Source organism: Manis javanica, chromosome 16 (genome assembly GCF_040802235.1).
Source record: "Manis javanica isolate MJ-LG chromosome 16, MJ_LKY, whole genome shotgun sequence".
NCBI classification, from domain to species: Eukaryota; Metazoa; Chordata; class Mammalia; order Pholidota; family Manidae; genus Manis; species Manis javanica.
In genome coordinates this window covers 44,559,111-44,578,836 of record NC_133171.1, presented here as the reverse complement: position 1 = coordinate 44,578,836, position 19,726 = coordinate 44,559,111, and the positions used below count along the sequence as shown (strand labels likewise).

Here is a 19,726-nt window from a genome sequence, read left to right as displayed (position 1 = left end):
ACCTTGTGATTCCATTGGACAGCCTTGTAAAGGAATTGCTGTAAGTCATCAGTAATGAAAACTATTCAACTCTGAGGAGCTACGGAGAATGTATTGGAGGAGAGAAATAGTTTTGAGGAAAAAAGGTGTATGTAATGAATATTATCAGTTCCCCTATAATTAAATAGTAGTTTTTATAATATTTCACAGTTTGTGCTATGCTAGCTAGTTGATGATAATGAAGGATAATTACAGACACTGTTTGGTGAATACTTGCTAGATACTTTACCTATTTCATTCTATTTAGTTCTAAGTATCCCTATGAAATAGGAATTGTTACTCCCATTTTGTAGCCTGAAACATGCTCAGGTAGGGTAAATAAACTTATTCACAGTTATACAGCTAGCAAGTGGTGAGCCTGTTTTAAATTTAGGTTTCTCTGACTTTAAAACCCACGCTGTTCCATTATGCTATACCACATAATGATTATGTTTATGGCTTTTCTCATCTTAAGCGCTAGGGGATGTCGCTCATACTTCGCTCTTTTGGAGAAGAGCTTAGTTTTCCTTCTCTTTATTTTTGCAGATGAACTTGAGATGCTTTCTGAAGCCAGAGCACGCCTGGCTAATACTCAGGGAAAGAAAGCCAAGAGGAAAGCAAGAGAGAAACAGTTGGAAGAAGCAAGGTATCGTTGTTTCTATCCATAATTGAATAATCTGTGCATGCTTAGGCTCAATAAAAGTTCATGATTTATCAACCATTTCGGTATATGATTAAATGGCCCAATTCTAGCTAAGCTAATAGTCTTCAGTTTCTTACTACTTTGGAAAAGTCACGTATTTTTTTCCCTAACCATTTTAGAATAGAAAAAAATACGTACTTTTAAAAATTTTGTAGGACATGGCAGGAGGAATGCCCACATAGTTCACTTCATGTGCTGGATTTGTTCTGTTAGCATAGGAGAGTTTCATTTGTTGTAGCCATCTTGGAGTCAGATGGCATGAGGACACAAGTCTGTGTGACTTGCATGATTACCGGTTAGTTGCTGTCCTCGATTAGTGTTGGGCACTGGCTGTAGAACTGGAAACTTGACTGAACAAAGAGGGAGTTAATGAGCATCCACCAAAATTTTAGGCTCTCATTGATACTTTCATTTAAAGCATGAGTGAAATGAACTATTGACCTCTGCTCAAGGTTTTCTCCCTTTCCTTTTTCCTTTTGGTTAGATTGATGATTGACATAATTCCTAATGGCCCAGAAACTAAGATGAAGTGGATAAAGGGAAGCCTGAACTGTCTAAGAGCTTATTAGCTTTCGGGATTTCAGGCAGTGAAATAACCTCCCTGGCCTACACAGCTGCCTTTTTTGGTCCCAGGGTGGAAAATGCACCCCAGCATTGACTAGCATTGTGCTGATGGTTTCCTCAGTAATGGCTTTCAGTGCCAGATTTTGGGATAGAGGAGTCTTTCATGCCCGAGGATGCTTGTTGTCATAGTTGGCTAGTCACTGGCCCAGAAGAGTTAACACTGTGGGTGTATGACTGGCCTGACACAGTAAACAGAAACCAAGAGGAGGTGCTAAGTTTTCTGTCCAGTTTGCAGTTACTTTCCATTCTGTGTGCATATTTTGGGTTAAGCAATGTGAGTAAAGTTGAGAAAAATTCACTCTTCCATTTTTGTCCATGGTTGGGGACTCAATTTGTTGAACCTTTTAAGCATGTGGAGTGGGCTGGGGATGTGGCAAGTGCATATACGAAAAATCTCCAAGTATGGCTGACATAGCATGCTTTAAATAAATATTTGCAGATTTAAATTTACCCCTACACTTCCTGTAGATTTTCTTGTAGAATTTGCACATCTTTATAACTTGTGTTGTACATGTATCTTGGAATAGACTAGATTGGTCTGAATGCAGAATGTAGTGTAGGGTGTTTAAAGCTAAATAACAGATCTGTTTTATAACTTAAAAGCTTTTTATTGATCATAAAAGTAATATACCCTTCCTTTAGTATTGTACTATTTTCTTGTGGGGGCGTGGTTGATAAAATGCTTAATAGCTTGTTTATATTCATTTAGCATTACATTGTAGAAGTTTTCAAATGGCATGTGAAATCTTTATTGCCTTTATTTACAGAGTGAAATTGCTTTACTATTGAAATGTATCCTTCCAAACCTTTCTCAGTATAGACATATGTTTATGTGTGTGTACATGCACAGTAACATTTTTATAAAATTGGACCATTCTTTATATAGTGTTTCGATGAGAAATTAACTGTTAATCTTTTGGGGGTTCCTTGTAAGTGATGAATTGTTTTTCTCTTGCTGCTTTTGAGATTTTCTCTTTGTCTTTGTCTTTCAACATTTTTGGTATGATGTTTCTGTTTGTGTATTTCCTTATGTTTATCTAAATATTTGGAGTTCACTGAGCTTCCTGGATGTGTGGGTTAATGGTGTTCCATAAATGTGGGAAATTTCTTGCCATTATTTCTATGAATATTTTATTCTTCTGCCTTGTCTGTTTCCCATTTCTGTCACGTGTTTGTTGGTGCAGTCAGTGAGGTCCCGCATTTCTGCGAGGCTCTTCATATTTCTTTATTCTTTTTCTTTTCTTTAGATTGCGTAACCTTTATCCATCTGTCTTCAAGATTGCTAATTCTTCTGTCTGTTCAAATCTATTGAGCCCCCTTTAGTGTTGTTTTCATTTTAGCTTTATACTTTTCAGCTCCAGAATTTCTGTTTGCTTCTTTTTAATCATTTCTATCTCCTTATTGATTGTCTCTATTTGATGCAACGTATTTATCATACCTTCCTTTACTTCTTTAATCATAGTTTGCTTTTGTTCTTTGAGCATATTTATAATGGCTTCTTTGAAATCTGTTAAATCTGACATCTGGTTGCTCTCACAGGCAGTTTGTGTTGCCTGCTTTTTCTCCGGTGTATGTGTCATGGCTTCCTGTTTCTTTGCATGTCTCAAATTTTTCTTGGGAACTTTAGATATATTGTAGCAGTTCTGGGTACAGTGTTCCCCTATCCTTTCCTTGTTACTGTTTACTTGTTTACTTTTTTAGTGACTGATTGGATTAGTTAGTAAAATATGTTCTTCCCTTCCTTTCCCTTCCCCCAGAAATGTGAAGCCTCTGACATTGCCCCTTATAGGGGCACGGCTCTTGGGCTTGCAGTGCTCATGACGGACTTTCTTTGACATCTTTTCCCTTGGCTACACCCAGCTGTTAAAATCTAGTAATTGCTAACCGATTGCTGTTTTATTTTCAACAGTGTCTTGGGACATAAATTGCTCCACAAACTCATCCAATTAAATTTGGGATCCTTTGAAGGGAGGTTTCTGATGTCAGTGTTTTTGATACTTGTTTTGGCGGCAGGAGGGTTTGTCCCATTATTTTCTGGCAAACTAGTAAGCTTACAGTTTAGACTTTATCTCCAGTGGATCTATCAGTTCCTTTCCAAGTGCCTTTCAGCACAACTTCACTGTTTCTGAGAATGCCTTTAGGCTTGAACTTCTCCATACTCTTGAAAATAAAGTCAGTCCTTGGGGAGCGATTTGGAGTTCTCTGTTCTACCCCTGGGCTCTGATGCTCTGGGCTCTGAGTGACACCCCTACTTCAGGAACTAACTGCTCAGTGTGGAAGTTGTGGGCAGCAGCACCAAGTCTCCTTCACTTGCCTATTCCAGCATGGAACCCTCGTCTTAATAAGCTGGGGGGGCTGTTGGGGCTCCAGTATTCTCAGCAACACTGTGCCCAGAACCTCTGTCTATGCAGAAGAAGGAAGCCTCTACCTCTTGGCCACTCTTGTCAGGCCTCAGCCTCTGTAGTAGTTATCTAGAGGCAGGATGAGAAATGCTGATGTCCTTCCCCTCCTGGAATGAAGTCCTGCTAGGAGATAGAGGTACGGCCAGTGTTCTTGGCTGTACCAATATGTAGTTGAGTTTCTGTCTCCCTGAGCTGGGAGTGGGGAAGAGAGGAGGGTTTGGGTCTTGATTCAAATGGCACAGTCTTTCACTTTCTGAAATTAGTATGTTTTCTAGAATAAATATTTATCTTCTTTGGATCCTTCCCAGAGACTAAAAAAAAATTTTTTTGGAACGAATTGTTGTCAGTCTCCTTGGGGAGTGGGTGTGCAGAGCCCCATGCTGGAAGTTGCTGCTACGTATTGTTTTGTAACTTGATTTTACTCCATTTAATATTATGAAAAACTTTTTTCATCATGAAATCATTAAAATTACATCATCATTGGAAAGTACAAAGAAAAAAGTAGAACTTAGGTGAGATTCCAACCTTCAGTGATTGACTATTAATATTTTGGTGGATATTATATTCACTGATTGATATGCACATAATTTTTACTTGTTAACTCTGTAACATGTAACTCCATAACATTTTTTACAGAGCAGTATGTCTTGTGCATCTTTCTGTGTCAGAATAATTTACAGGTTTTTTTAGAGGTGGTGTAGATGGCTGTATACTATCCTATTTTATAGCTGTGTTACAAATTGTTTTGACTAATTTCTTACTGTTGGATATTTAGATTATGTACAGATACCTGCTATTAGAACAATGTTTGGTGAACAGTCTTGTAATTCAGGCCTTGTTCATGTTCTTACTTATTTCCTTAGGCTAAAGTATGAGGAGTAAAATTGCTGGGTTAAAAAATGTGAAAAAATTCAGGTATATAAAAAAATAAGAAAAATTTTAATGTATGTTTCCAAGGTCTCTTTGGGGAAAGCTGTACCAGTTTACTTTCTCATTACCAGTGTGGGAAACTGTCTGCTTTTTATGCCCTTGGAAACTGAATGGTATTAATTAGATGTGCAGAAATGGCACTTGATTTAATATGTGATTGTTTAGTTACTAGTTAAGTAAACCTTTTGTCATTTTAAATATTTGCTTTTTTTTTCCCTTAGTGAAGTATTTTCTTCTCTGTTTTTCCCTTGGGAGACATTTAAAAAAAAATTGCATAGATTCTTTAATCACTGCTAATATTAATTGCGATTGTTTTTCCTATTAATTTTGCCTTTTAATTTGTTTTATAATTTAAAAAAATTGTGCTGCAGATATATAAAATTTAAAACTCAAAGCCATTGATCTTTTCCTTTACCCTTTATTTAATTTATATTAAGAGAGTACATTCCTATCCAGAGATAAGACATATGTACCTATAATACCTTTGCGATATTGTGGGTTTGGTTCCAACCAATGCAGCAAAGCGAATATTGCAATAAAGTGAGTCAAATGAATTTTTTGTTTCCTAGTGCATATAAAAGTTATGTGTGTTAAGTGTATAACAGCATTATACCTAAAAAAAGTACATACCTTATTTTAATAATACTTTATTCTAAAAAATGCTAACTATTATCTGAGCTTTTAGTGAGTCCTAATCTTTTTGCTGGTAGAGTATCTTGCCTTAGTGTTCAGATAACTGCTCCCTGATCAGGGTGGTGGTTGCTGAAGAAGATTGAGGCGGCTGTGGCAATTTCTTAAAATAAGACAATACAGTTTGCTGCATCAATGACTAATAATTTCTTTGTAGCATGTGATGCTGTCTGATAGCATTATACCCACAGTAGAACTTCTTTCAGAAATGACGTCAGTCCTTTAAAATACTGCTGCTGCTTTATCATCTAAGTTTATGTGATATTCTAAATCTTTTGTTGTCATTTCAATAATCTTCACAGCATCTTCACCAGGAATAGATTCCATCTCAAGAAACTGTTTTCTTTGCTCACCCATAAGAAGCAACTCCTCATCTGTTAAAGGTTTATCATAAGATGTAGCAATTCAGTCACACCTTTAGGCTCCACTTTTTTTTTTTTGAAGTATAGTTGATATACAATCATATTGGTTTCAGATAGAAAGCAGAGTGGTTCAACAGTTACCCACTTTATTAAATCCTCACCCCCACTAGTGCGGTTACTATCTGTCAGCATAGGAAGATGTTACAGAATCACTGGCTGTATTCTCCATGCTGTACTACCATCCCTGTGACCAACTTATATTATACTGAGAATTTTTGTGCCCCTTTATCTCCCTCTCCTTCCCCACCCACCAAATCCTGGCTTCACTTATCATTCTAGTTCTCTTGCTGTTTCCACCACATCTGTAGTTCCTTCCTCCACTGGAGTCTTGAACCCCTCAAAGTCATCCATAAGAGTTGGAATCCACTTCCTCTAGACTGTGCATGTTGATATTTTGGTGTCTTCCTATGAATCATGAATGGTTTTAATGGCATCTGGAAAGGTGAATGCATTCCAGAAGGTTTTCAATTTAGACTTTGCCAAGATCCATTAGAAGAATCACTGTCTGTGGCAGCTTCAGCCTTACAAAATGTATTTTCTTCAATAATAAGGCTTGACAGTTGAAGTGATTCCTTGATCCATGGGTTGCAGAAAGGGTGTTTTGTTAGCAGGCATGGCAGTCTCATTGTACATCTCCATTGGAGCTCTTGGGTGGCTGGGTGCATTGTCCATGAGCAGTAATATTAAAAAAGATTTTTTTTTGTTAAGGTATGATTGATATACACTCTTATGAAGGTTTCACATGAAAAAACAATGTGGTTACTACATTTACCCATATTATCAAGTCCCCACCCATACCCAATACAGTAACTGTCCTTCAGTGTAGTAAGATGCCACAGATTCACTATTTGCCTTCTCTGTGCTACACTGTTCTCCTGGTGATCCCCCACACCATGTGTACTAAACATAATACCCCTCAATCCTCTTCTCCCTCCCTCCCCACCCACCCTCCCACACCCCTCCCCTTTGGTAACCACTAGTTCATTCTTGGGAGTCTCTTAAGTCTGCTGCCATTTGGTTCCTTCAGTTTTGCTTCATTGTTATACTCCACAAATGAGGGAAATCATTTGGCATTTGTCTTTCTCTGACTGGCTTATTTCACTGAGCATAATGTCCTCCAGCTCCATCCATGTTGTTGCAAATGGTAGGATTTGTTTTCTTCTTATGGCTGAACAGTATTCCATTGTGTGTATGTACCACATACTCTTCATCCATTCATCTACTGATGGACACTTAGGTTGCTTCCATATCTTGGCTATTGTAAAAAGTGCTGCAATAAACATAGGGGTGCATATGTCTTTTTGAATCTGAGAAGTTGTATTCTTTGGGTAAATTCCAAGGAGTGGGATTGTGGGGTCAAATGGTATTTCTATTTTTAGTTTTTTGAGGAACCTCCATATTGCTTTCCACAATGGTTGAACTAGCTTATATTCCCACCAGCAGTGTAGGAGGGTTCCCCTTTCTCCGCATCCTTGCCAGCATTTGTAGTTCTTAGTCTTTTCGATGCTGGCCATCCTTACTGTGTGAGGTGATATCTCATTGTGGTTTTAATTTGCATTTCCCTGATGATAAGTGATGTGAAGCATTTTTTCATGTGTCTGTTGGCCATCTGAATTTCTTCTTTGGAGAACTGTCTTTTCATATCCTCTGCCCATTTGTTAATCGGGTTATTTGCTTTTTGGGTGTTGAGGTGTGTAAGTGCTTTATATATTTTGGATGTTAACCCCTTGTCAGATATGTCATTTACAAATATATTCTCCCATACTGTAGGATGCCTTTTTGTTTTGTTGATGATGTCCTTTGCCGTACAAAAACTTTTTAGTTTGATGTAGTCCCATGAGTTCATTTTTGCTTTTGTTTCCCTTTCTCGAGGAGATGGGTTCAGGAAGAAGTTGCTCATGCTTATATTCAGGAGATGTTTGCCTATGTTGTCTTCTAAGAGTTTTATGGTTTCATGACTTACATTCAAGTCTTTAATCCATTTCAAGTTTACTTTTGTCTATGGGGTTAAACAATAATCCAGTTTCATTCTCTTGCATGTAGCTGTCCAGTTTTGCCAACACCAGCTGTTGAAGAGGCTGTCATTCCCCCATTGTATGTCCATGGCTCCTTTATCATATATTAATTGACCATATGTGGTTGGGTTTATATCAGGGCTCTCTAGTCTGTTCCATTCGTCAATGGGTCTGTTCTTGTGCCAGTGCCAACTTGTCTTGATTACTGTGGCTTTGTAGTAGAGCTTGAAGTTGGGGTGCCTAATCCCCCCAGCTTTATTCTTCCTTCTCAGGATTGCTTTGGCTATTCAAGGTCTTTTGTGGTTCCATATGAATTTTAGGACGATTTTCTCTAGTTTGTTGAAGAATGCTGTTGGTATTTTGATAGGAATTACATTAAATCTAAAGATTACTTTAGGCAGGATGGCCATTTTGACAATATTAAGTCTTCCTATCCATGAGCAGGGATGTGTTTCCATTTATTGGTATCTTTAATTCTCTCATGAGTGTCTTGTAGTTTTCAGAGTATAGGTCTTTTACTTCCTTGGTTAGGTTTATTTCTAGGTATTTTAATCTCTTTGATGCAATTGTAAATGGAATTATTTTCCTGATTTCTCTCTCTGCTAGTTCATTGTCAGTGTATAGGAATGCCACAGATTTCTGCGTATTAATTTGGTATCCTGCAACTTTGCTGAATTCAGATATTAGATCTAGTAGTTTTGGAGTGGATTCTTTAGAGTTTTTTATGTACAATATCATGTCATCTGCAAACAGGGACAGTTTAACTTCTTCCTTACCAATCTGGATGACTTTTATTTCTTTGTGTTGTCTGATTGCTATGGCTAGGACCTCCAGTACTATGTTGAATAAAAGTGGGGAAAGTGGGCATCCTTGTTTTGTTCCGGATCTTAAAGGAAAAGCTTTCACCTTCTCGCTGTTAAGTATGATGCTGGCTGTGGCCTTGTCATATATGGCCTTTATTATGTTGAGGTACTTGCCCTCTATACCCGTTTTGTTGAGTTTTTATCATGAATGGATGTTGAATTTTGTCAAATGCTTTTTCAGCATCTATGGAGATCATCATGTGGTTTTTGTCCTTCTTTTTGTTGATGTGGTGTATGATGTTGATGGATTTTCAAATGTTGTACCATCCATACATTCCTGGAGTAAATCCTACTTGATCATGATGGATGATCTTTCTGATGTATTTTTGAATTCGGTTTGTTGAGTATTTTTGCATCTGTGTTCATCAGGGATATTGGTCTGTAATTTTCTTTTTTTGTTTTGTCTTTGCCTGGTTTTGGTATTAGAGTGATGCTGGCCTCATAGAATGAGTTTGGCAGTATTCCCTCCCATGAGCAGTAATATTTTTAAAGGAATATTTTTTCTGAGCAATAGGTCTCAACAGTGGGCTTAAAATGGTTAGTTAACTATGTTGTAAACAGATATGCTGTCATCCAGGCTTTGTTGTTTCATTTATAGAGAGTAGATTTAGCATAATTCTTAAGAGTCCTAGGGTTTTCAGATTGGTAAATGAGCATTATTGGCTTTACCTTAAATTCACCAGCTGCATTAGACCCCAACAAAAGAGAGTCAGCCTGTCCTTTGAAACCAGGAATTGACTTTTCTCTAGGTATGACAGTCCTTGATGGCATCTTCTTCCAATAGAAGCCTGTTTCATCTCCATTTAGAATCTGTTGTTTAGTGCAGCCCCTTTCGTTAATGATCTCAGCTAGATCTTTTGGAGAACATGCTGCAGCTTCTGCATCATCACTGGCTGCTTTCCCTGGCACGTTTTTTTTTTTTTTTGCTTTACACACACACACACACACACAATTTTTTATTTTGGTATCATTAATCTACAGTTACATCAGGAACATTGTGTTTACTAGACTCTTCCCATCACCAAGTCCCCCCTACAAACTCCATTACAGTCACTGTCCATCAGCGTAGTAAGATGCTGTAGTATCACTACTTGTCTTCTCTGTGTTGCACAGCCCTCCCCGTGCCCCCCACCCCATTATATGTGCTAATCATAATGCCCCCCTTCTCCCCCCTCCTTCTCCCTCCCTTCCCACCCATCCTCCCCAGTCCCTTTCTCTTTGGTAACTGTTAGTCCATTCTTGGGTTCTGTGAGTCTGCTGCTGTTTTGTTCCTTCAGTTTTTTCTTTGTTCTTATGCTCCACGGATGAGTGAAATCATTTGGCATTTGTCTTTCTCCACCTGGCTTATTTCACTGAGCATAATACCCTCTAGCTCAATCCATGTTGTTGCAAATGGTAGGATTTGTTCCCCTGGCACTTTTTTTGTTATGTAGATGGTTTCTTTCCTTAAAACCTCATAAACCAACCTCTGCTAGCGTCACACTTTTCTTCTGCAGCTTCCTCACCTCTCTCAGTCTTCACAGAATTGAAGAGAGTCAGGGCTTTGCTCTGGATTAGGCTTTGGCTTAAGGGAGTGTTGTGACTAGTTTGATCTTCCATCGAGACCACTAAAACTTTCTCAGTAATAAGGCTTTTTACTTTCTTAACATTTGTGTGTATACTTGCAGAGCACTTTTCCTTCCAGAACTTTTCCTTTGCATTCACAACATTGGCTATTTGGCACAAGAGGGCCTGTCTTTTAGCCTGACTTGGCTTTTGATGTATCTTCCTCACTAACCTTAATTGTTTCTAGCATTTGATTTAAAGTGAGAGATGTGCAACTCTTCTTTTCACTTGAACACTTAACAGAGGACATTGTAGGGTTATTAATTGGCCTAAATTTCTGTATCTTGGAATAGGGAGGCCCAAGGAGAGAGAGATGGGGAACAGCCTGTTGGTGGAGCAGTCAGAACACAATATTTGTCGATTGAGTTTGCCATCTCTTGTGGATGTGGTTCAGGATGCCTTGGAACAATGACTATAGTAACATGAAAGATCACTGACTGCAGATCACAATAACAATTATAATAATAATGACAAAGTTCAGAATATTGCAAGAATTACCAAAATGTGTCACAGACACAAAAGTAAGTAAATGCTGTTAGAAAAATTGCACCAGTAGACCTTCCCAAGGTAGGGTTGCTATAAACCTTCAATTTGTAAAAAATGCAGTATTTGTAAAGCACAGTAAAGCAAAGTGCTACAAAGCAAAGTACGACGCCTGCAGTTCCTTCTGGTGTTTCTTTCTCTTGTATTGTGTGTGTACCTCTTTAAATCAAAACAGGAATTATTTTTGTTGAATAGTATAAGGTGAGGGTCTAAATAAGTATTTCTTCCCCAAATAACCAGATAGTTTTCTTAGCTATTGGAGGATCCAGCTGTTCCCATGCCATATGATTTTCAGCGTGATCTTGCATTCTTGTTCTTCAGGCGTCTTGCTGCACTCCAAAAGAGGAGAGAACTTCGAGCAGCTGGTATAGAAATTCAGAAGAAAAGAAAAAAGAAGAGAGGAGTCGATTATAATGCTGAAATTCCATTCGAAAAAAAGCCTGCTCTTGGTTTCTATGATACTTCTGAGGAGAACTACCAGGCTCTTGATGCAGATTTCAGAAAATTAAGACAACAGGATCTTGATGGGGAGCTAAGATCGTAAGTTGCCTTTGTGATTTTGAAAATGGAAAAATAGGGTAGGAATTTTATGGATGGCTAAGTTAGGGCCAGATTTTTATTACTTAGCATAATGTGGCCTATATAATACTTATAATTATTTACTGAATTCACCTTTCTGAGAAAGCCAGTGATGCTGGCTGTCAGCGTTATTATCACAGAATGCTGTTTGTATCTCTTGAAATGTCAGTGCTTGGCTTTTAGTGAACTGTCTACTCACTGAATCACAATTTTAACATTTATGATATTTGTGAACAGATTAATGTCCTGAAGGAATCTGTCAAAATCTGGTCTGGTTCTTTTTGTCTTTTCTAGTGAAAATTTTATATTGATTTCCTTAAAATGAAAGAAAAAGAAAAAAATTATGTATTCTTAATCTTTTCACTAAATGGGAATAGGTAGATAAGTTTATAAAATGTCTTAGAGGATTTTGCCTATTTCTAGAGATTTTTCGAGTTTCTTTAATTCTTGTATCTGAATACTGTGAGGAGAACCTTTTATGATTTTTCAAAGTTATGTAGATTTCTACTCCCTGACAGACCTTCCATCTCTGTTGACATGAATTGTTACTAAATAGTACATGTCAGCCACTATGAAACAGGATTTTCTTGGATGTACGCCATTGAATTTATTTGTCAAATTAGGACTTCATTTTAGGTTGCCTCTACAAATAAAGATTCTAGAGGAAAATTAATCATTTGGAAGGAATCAGATGGGGGAAGAGGATGACATGCAGAGGGGAAGGAGGAGACATTCTGAAACTTTAATAGATGGTCTTGAGCCTGGCTTTAGGCTTCTTAGCAACTTTTTTTGGTGTCATTTGTGAGGACTTAAGTATCCTTTTAAAAAAAACTTGTGAATTAAAAACAGTCAACAACTGAACAGTTTTAAAGGGAAATTAAAAATTCACAATGTTTTAATTTTCCACTTTATATATTTTTTGCCTTTTTGTATACTTGTCTCATCATTTTCCTCTGTGTACACACATTTTTTTTATGAATATAATCATATAGGAATAGTTTGTTTTTCTTTGACATTATGTAACTGTAAGATAAATTCTAGCTGGAATAAGCAGGCAAAGAGAGGCAACAAAGGGCCAGGTAATTTATTTAAATACCCCCGGGTGATGTTGTCACGGCTTGGGTACTACAAGCTGGAGAAGTCACACCTGGTCAGGGAGGTGGGGTGCTTATAAGGGATTAGGAGGGGGAGGAGTGGGCAAGCTATCCTAAGGGGTATTGAGAGGTATGATTGGCTAAAGGTGACATAATAGTCAACTAGAAACTTTTTTTCCTTCCACGAGGGAGGAGGCTGACATCCGGGTCTTAGTTGGCACATCAGGATGGAATTCAGGGAGAGCTGTCCCCTTTCTATATAAGGCACGGACCTTGGGGTCTGGTCTGTTCTCCCCCTATGGCATCTCTCTGTTCTGTTTGCATGTCCTTGTTTTTCCTTTCTCCAGCCTAACAGTAACATTGTGCTTATCATCAATTTTTATAGTTAAATAGTTTTAATATTTAATACTTAGCATATCCTGTTAATTCTGTTGCTTTTCTAAGTCTGCACTCCTGATAAATATAGTGTGCAGGTAATGGTATAGGGAACAACTTACTGTATATGGTTTTTGTATTTTTATTAGTAATTTTCTTAGGAATAGAAATTTTTTATTCAAAGCATATGAATATTTATATGACTTTTAATGTTATTGCCTATATGTAACTTTAAAAAAATCTCCTTTGTACTTTGACCCATGACAGTGAAAAAGAAGGAAGAGATAGAAAAAAAGACAAGCAGCATTTGAAAAGGAAAAAAGAATCTGATTTACCATCAGCTATTCTTCAAACTAGTGGTGTTTCTGAATTTACTAAGAAGAGAAGCAAACTAGTACTTCCTGCCCCTCAGGTAATCTGATAAAAGCAGTTTTTTCATTGAGTTAACTCATAGACTTATCATTAATTCAGCAAATGTCTGAGGGACTATGTGCCAGTTTCTGCTAGTTGCTGGATGCCCTTCAGAAATTCACAGTGTAATAGCTGAACCACACATAAAGATGAATCATCGTGAGATGGTGTGGTAAACAGCTTCTTAGTATAAATTATTATTATCAGGCCTGAAACTGCTCAAGTGATGGTCTGGTAAGTAATTGTCATCAGGTTAGGGCTCCAGGCCTATTTTTTGTAGCTGACCAACATGAAGATGTTTGGCTTGTGGACTTCAGGCTGCTTCCTTCTGGGGAATGTTCTGTTGGGTCATACTTATCTTTTTGAGGTAAAAGCTGTGAAAATCAATGGAGTGAAGGAGAAGAGAGAAATATTCCCTTATTCAGGTTATCACAGGTTCTGTTCTTTTGACTTAATTATAGCTGTTCTGAACATGGGAATTTTGAATAAGTTCTTGTTTTATTTTGAGTGGTATGGCTCTGTAGAATTAGGCAATTTAATGGAGCAGAGGGGTGCACTTAGGAGGCCAGAACTGCTCCTTTCCCCAAACGTTGCATCACTTGCTGCATCAACACAAAATTCTTGGGCATAAACATAAAATATTTTTGTCAGGTGCTTCCATTTCCAGTTGTTCATATTTCTTAAATTGAAATTATAGTTCTGTAATTTAGTTCTTAGGATATTTATGTTGGAAAATTACTATTTCTGTAATTTAGTTCTTAGGCTATTTATGTTGGAAAATTACTAAGATAACTTTGATTTTCATAGGGATCTGTGGCTTAGTGGACTCTGGTATTTTAACTGGTTTTCAGGCTTCTCCTTCACGCCCATTGATAATAGTTGTACAAACACTATTATTTTATGTTCTTGGTTTATTAATATGTTGTTGGTGTGAAAGAATTTCACTATGGAAATATAAGACTTTGCAGCTTGTTTCTATATCCTATGTTGTCTTCTCCTCACATTATACAGGGAAGACTTTTTAAAACCTTTATGGAGATTTTTAGACCCACAAAATATAGAGAGTACTACAGTGAGCCCCCATGTAGTCATAACACAGCTTCAGTATTTCATCTTTCTGGATTATGGAAGGTTTAAGCTGTGTTGTTTTCTGGTGAAAATATTGCTACTGTGATAACTGTCTTTTTAGATTTCAGATGCAGAACTCCAGGAAGTTGTAAAAGTAGGCCAAGCAAGTGAAATTGCTCGCCAGACTGCTGAGGAATCTGGCATAACAAACTCTGCCTCCAGTACTCTTTTGTCTGAATACAATGTCACCAACAACAGTATCGCTCTTAGAACACCACGAACGCCAGCTTCCCAGGACAGAATTCTGCAGGTAAGCTGTCGTATAGGAGGGTGAGCCTTACACTTTATTGTCTTTACAAATATTATGAAGGAAATACTGATTTCATTTCTTTTAGGGTAAACAGTTTGAATGCATAGATACTAGAGATTTCTGTAGTAGGGAAGCTAAGTTAGCAGAAAAGTAATTAGGTGGTTTCATTTCTACATTTATTAATTTATAGGTTTTTCTTTTTGGAGCCAGACCTTCTTCCTTCATTAGTATTTAGTACCTGTCAATAAAGCACTGCATTTTAAAATTTCACATTGCCTAGCATCTTGGAAAGAAATCAGACATACGTAGTCACTAAAACTTCCTTGCATTTCTGTACTTAGCTTGGCATTGACTGCCATCAGCCCTGTTTCTCTCTCTCCTTAACACAGGGAGTTTACATCTCTGTGTATTCTTAGGATGCGTGCACGCCAGAGAATAGCCAAACCTAACAAAACACTATAGTATGTTAGCACCCTTATATCTCATTTCCTCATTTCTAATAGACATACAATTCTAAGGTCTTGATGCGGGAGTCAAGTATTCCTGTAGGGCTTAGGAAAACTGTCATGCCCCTCATTGCTTGCTTCCTAGAGATACCAACCACAACTCTTTGTTTTTACCACCTTCATTGCTAAGACATTGTTACATGTTGATTTTGTTTTCAGTTTTAGGCATTTTCCACCTAGAATTTGAACATTTTGTGCTCTCACACCTTCTACCACTACCATGCATACACACTCTGTTCCATTCCCCTATCTTTCATTATGGTTATAATATAATTTTGGTTAGCTTCATATTCATGGTTACTTTATGACTATGAAAGCTGTGTTTGTTGCTGAGCCACAGTGTACTCTGTAATTACTTTTCTGCACAGTATTTTGTTTTTCTTTGAGTTAATACTTGTTTTATTCACTTGCTAATTTTCCTGATTACTTAGCATGAATTCAATTCTAGACATTACACTAACTGTGTAAATCTGTAATTAGGTCAAATTTTAGGTGTTCTTTTCTTTCTGAAGAAGTCTTCCCCAGAACTTCTGAGTGTTCTTAGTCTGGACTGATTGTTTTCTAGATCTGGTTTGCAGCTTGTTCTTTTGATTTTCCTTTAATGTCACCCTAGAAAGTTCTCTGGAAAGTTCCTAGAAAGTGCTCCTTTTTCCTGGCTCCCACATCCTTGGAGTTTTTGGTTTATTCCATTGTTAGTGAAGCTTGTCCTTAAGTAACTTTCTGAGGAAAGATGCATGAGACATGGAATTTTTAAGATCTTGCATTTCTGTAAGTTACCATTCTATCCTCTTATTTGATTGATATTATAACTGGGTATAGAATTCCAGATCAAAATGATTTTTGTTCACAGTTTTGAAGGCAGTACTCCATTGTCTTCTGGCTTCCATTGTTGCTATTGAGACCTCCTGTGCCATTCAGGTTATTAATAGGAAACCTAATTTTTTCTTTCTCTGGAATCTTCTACAGTCTTCTCCTTCTTACATGCTTGTATCTTGGTGTGGGTCTGCTTTCAGCCATTGTACTAGGTACTTGGTAGATCTTTTCATTCTGGAATCTCATGCCCTTCAATTCTGGGAAATTATTTTGAAAAACTTTTCCCCCCTTTCAGTGATCTGTTTCATTATGAACCTCAGATTTTCTTATTTATTCCTCTCTGGTTTTCTGTCTTAATTGCCTTTTGATTTATTGATGGGAGATTTTCTGAATTTTATCTTGATTTGGTTTTTAAATTTCTATTACATTTTTAATTTCTAAGAGTTTGTTTTGGATGTGTTCAGCTTTTTCAGCATCTCATTCTTATTTAATGACTATCTTATTTTTCTGAGGTTATTAATGGTTTTTTTTGAAGTTTTCCCTGTATAGTCGAAGTTCCTTTTGTTCTCTATTTTTTCATATTGGATGTTTCATCAAATATCTTTTGATCTTTGGCTCACTGCCTGTGTCTGGGGACTAAGGTGGGGCAATTAAAAGCTGACTAGAAGCTCCCTGGGTGTGTGAAGGGCACCTTGCCTCAAGGCTTTCCTGTAGGCTAGACTGGCTGTGGTGTTTGTTTCATTAGGGAGCTCTTGATGTCACTATTTCTATATCTCTTCTGGTTAGTCAGATTCTCTAGAGAAGTTGCTTCCAGTCTCTCGACTGGAGGTACAAAGCTGGCCAGCCTTTTGGGAGCCTAGTTGGGGAAAACTGTTTTGTATTTACAATAGCAAAAAGAACACATCCAGGACTTTGATAATCTGAAATTCAAAGTACTTTCCGTGAATAAAGACATACAGAGTAATAGAATGAGCCTTGCTCTGATTTCTTCATTTTGCTCCTAGACTTAGTGGCGTAAAACATTCTGCTGTGCTCATGGTTTCTGTTGGCCAGGAATTTGGACATGACGTAGAAGGAATGGCTCGTCTGTGCTCCATGATGTGTAGGGTCTCAGCTAGGAGGACTCAACATTTTGGGGTGACTTGATGGGTAGGGGCTGGAACCATCTTTCCACATCTACTGATTGATGTTGGCTGTGGGTTCGGTCCTCATCTGGGAATGTGGAGTGAATCTGCATGTGACCTCTTCATGTAGCTTTCCCACAGCATGGTGGCCTTAAAGCATTTGAACTTCTCCCATGGTGTCGCAAGGCCTCAATATGAGTGTTGTACTGAGTGTGGTGGGAAACTGTTTTTTCTAACTTTGACTTGGAGGCCAAGCAGCCTCACTTTTGCTGCATTGTTAGTTATAGGCAAGTCACAAGCCCACCTAGATTCAGTCCCCACCTCTTGATGGAGGAGTAGCAAGGTTGGATTGTAAGAAGAGCATGTGAGATGGGAGATTTGGATGTGACTACTGTCTTTGGAAAATATATTCTGCCACAGGCCCCAAGTTGGGGATTAGGAGACTTGTGGGTGCAGTGATAGTAATGAGTGCAGGGTTATAACAGGGACTACAGAGAGCCCAGTCAGTCCTGCTTAAAGAGGCCAAGCAGAACTTCAGAAAGGAACTTGCCCTTAGGAGTTGTCTTGTGAAGTGGATAGGACAGTTAGTATCTTAATTTCCCAGTAAAAGAAACTGAGACTCAAAGAGGCTAATGAAGACTGGATAAAGAATTAGTGATAAAGCCAGACTAAGACCTAGGTGTGTGACATTTAGCCTGAGCTCACATTGGGAAATTTGCATTCTTGGTTCTTTATGATTGTAAAGAGTTTGGCACAGGTAATAGGAAAAACTTTTGGGTAATGGTGATTGCACATGTGAGACCATAAAAACATTTCTTGACATACAAAAAACTTACTCCAAAACTTCTGACATATTATGTTAGGTTGACAAAAGGAATGGAAGTGTTGAATTCTGCCGTGGCTCAGTATTAATTTCCTCTCTTGGTTTTCATTAAGAAAATGTTCAAGAATTCTGTCTATTTCAAGATATATATAGTAGGACCAGAAGAGAGGGTTCTGTTAGCCTCTTTAAACTGTTAAAAGTATACTTCTTTACCTTCTTGTTAATCAGGAAGCCCAGAACCTCATGGCCCTCACCAATGTGGACACCCCCTTAAAAGGTGGACTTAATACCCCTTTGCACGAGAGCGACTTCTCAGGTGTGACTCCGCAGCGGCAGGTTGTACAAACTCCAAACACAGTTCTTTCTACCCCATTCAGGTATTATCATAAGTAAACAAATGTTTTCTTCTTTAGAAAAACTTGAATCCAATGACTTGGATAACATGTTTGCTTCAGAATTGTTAAGAGAATGGAAATAAGTGTTAACTTGCCTGTTTGATTTCTCCTCACTCATAGTATTAAATAATATCATAGTATTTGGAAAATGGTTAAATACAGTATGGATTTACTTCTTTTTTTCAGAGTTTCTGATGCTGTCACCTTATATCTGAATACTTTTTATCTGATTTAAAAGAGCAAATCAATCTATTGTTAATAATCATTTGGTGAATTTTAGGAAAATTTAATCCTTTTAATGCATGGATTACTATTCCTTTTCCCCAACATTTTATTATGAAAATTTCTAACATTGAGAGGTTGAAAAAATGGTAGAGCATCCTTTTCCCCAACATTTTATTATGAAAATTTCTAACATTGAGAGGTTGAAAAAATGGTAGAGCAAATACCCATATACCCACTTCCTAGATTTTACAGTTGGTAATGTTTTACTATATTTATCATATATCCATCCATTAATCCATCTTGTTTTTTAATGCATTGCAAAGTAAGTTTGGCAGGTTTCACCGCTAAACACTTCCTTTTGTAAATCATTAACTTAGAATTCAGTGTTTTTTACAATTCTTTTTGTTTTAAGATACTGTTTATTTTTTAAGCAGAATTTTTAAGATATAAATGTTATAGAAGCAAGTCACATTTAAAGGGAATTTGAGCTTATTAGGGTTGGAAATACTTGGAATTTACTTTTAGTATTAAATGTTAGATTATGTCTCCTTACTGGTGGTTTAGTATAGGAAACATCTTAGACTGTTAACAGCTGTACATGACAGCAGGATCAAGAAGTATTAGTGCCTAGATCCTTATGTAACATTTACACCTCTGTAAGGCTTATGAGAGCCTAATCCTTCTTTTCCTGTGTATGTCTTGTCTTTCAACTAGACTGTAAGCTCCTTGTGGGCAGGGACCATGTCTTACATGATAGCACCTCACCTCACCTCTGGGAACAGCTATCTGGCAGCACCACCTGTCTGGAATACAGCCAAGATACAGGAAGTAAGCATTAAAAAAAAAAGGGGGTTTTGAATAATTAAAATATAAGTTGCAAAGTCTGTGGACTTTTTTCCTAAGTGAGTCTCTTGGCCCTCACTCAGGACCATACATATTTGGATCTAAAAATCTGGTGTTTGATTTCCAAATAGAAAGTAAAGGGAGGAAGTACTTAAGTATGTATACCTATGATAATTTGATAACTGACAGCAATAGGTAGGGAGGAGAACAATAATAAGAGAAAGACACTGAACTCAAAAAAGAGTTGTCTGAGGTCTCTTGATGTGGTATCCGACCACTCTGCCCAGTGTATGTTCTTAGCCACACTAATGCATCAAGAAAAGGTTGAAATAATGTTTGGTGGAC

The 19,726-nt window shown here is 37.5% G+C and overlaps 1 protein-coding gene across 2 annotated transcripts in view; it reads left to right on the top strand.

The window, feature by feature from the left end:
- The window catches only part of CDC5L (cell division cycle 5 like), a 52,150-nt gene that overhangs the window by 12,477 nt on the left and 19,947 nt on the right, over window positions 1-19,726 (top strand). For both annotated transcript variants that reach the window (XM_037015194.2, XM_037015141.2), the window contains exons 5-9: window positions 565-664; window positions 11,137-11,355; window positions 13,131-13,275; window positions 14,464-14,652; window positions 18,147-18,295. In XM_037015194.2, coding sequence (XP_036871089.1) covers window positions 565-664; window positions 11,137-11,355; window positions 13,131-13,275; window positions 14,464-14,652; window positions 18,147-18,295 — 802 coding nt within the window. The remainder of the gene's footprint in view (window positions 1-564; window positions 665-11,136; window positions 11,356-13,130; window positions 13,276-14,463; window positions 14,653-18,146; window positions 18,296-19,726) is intronic.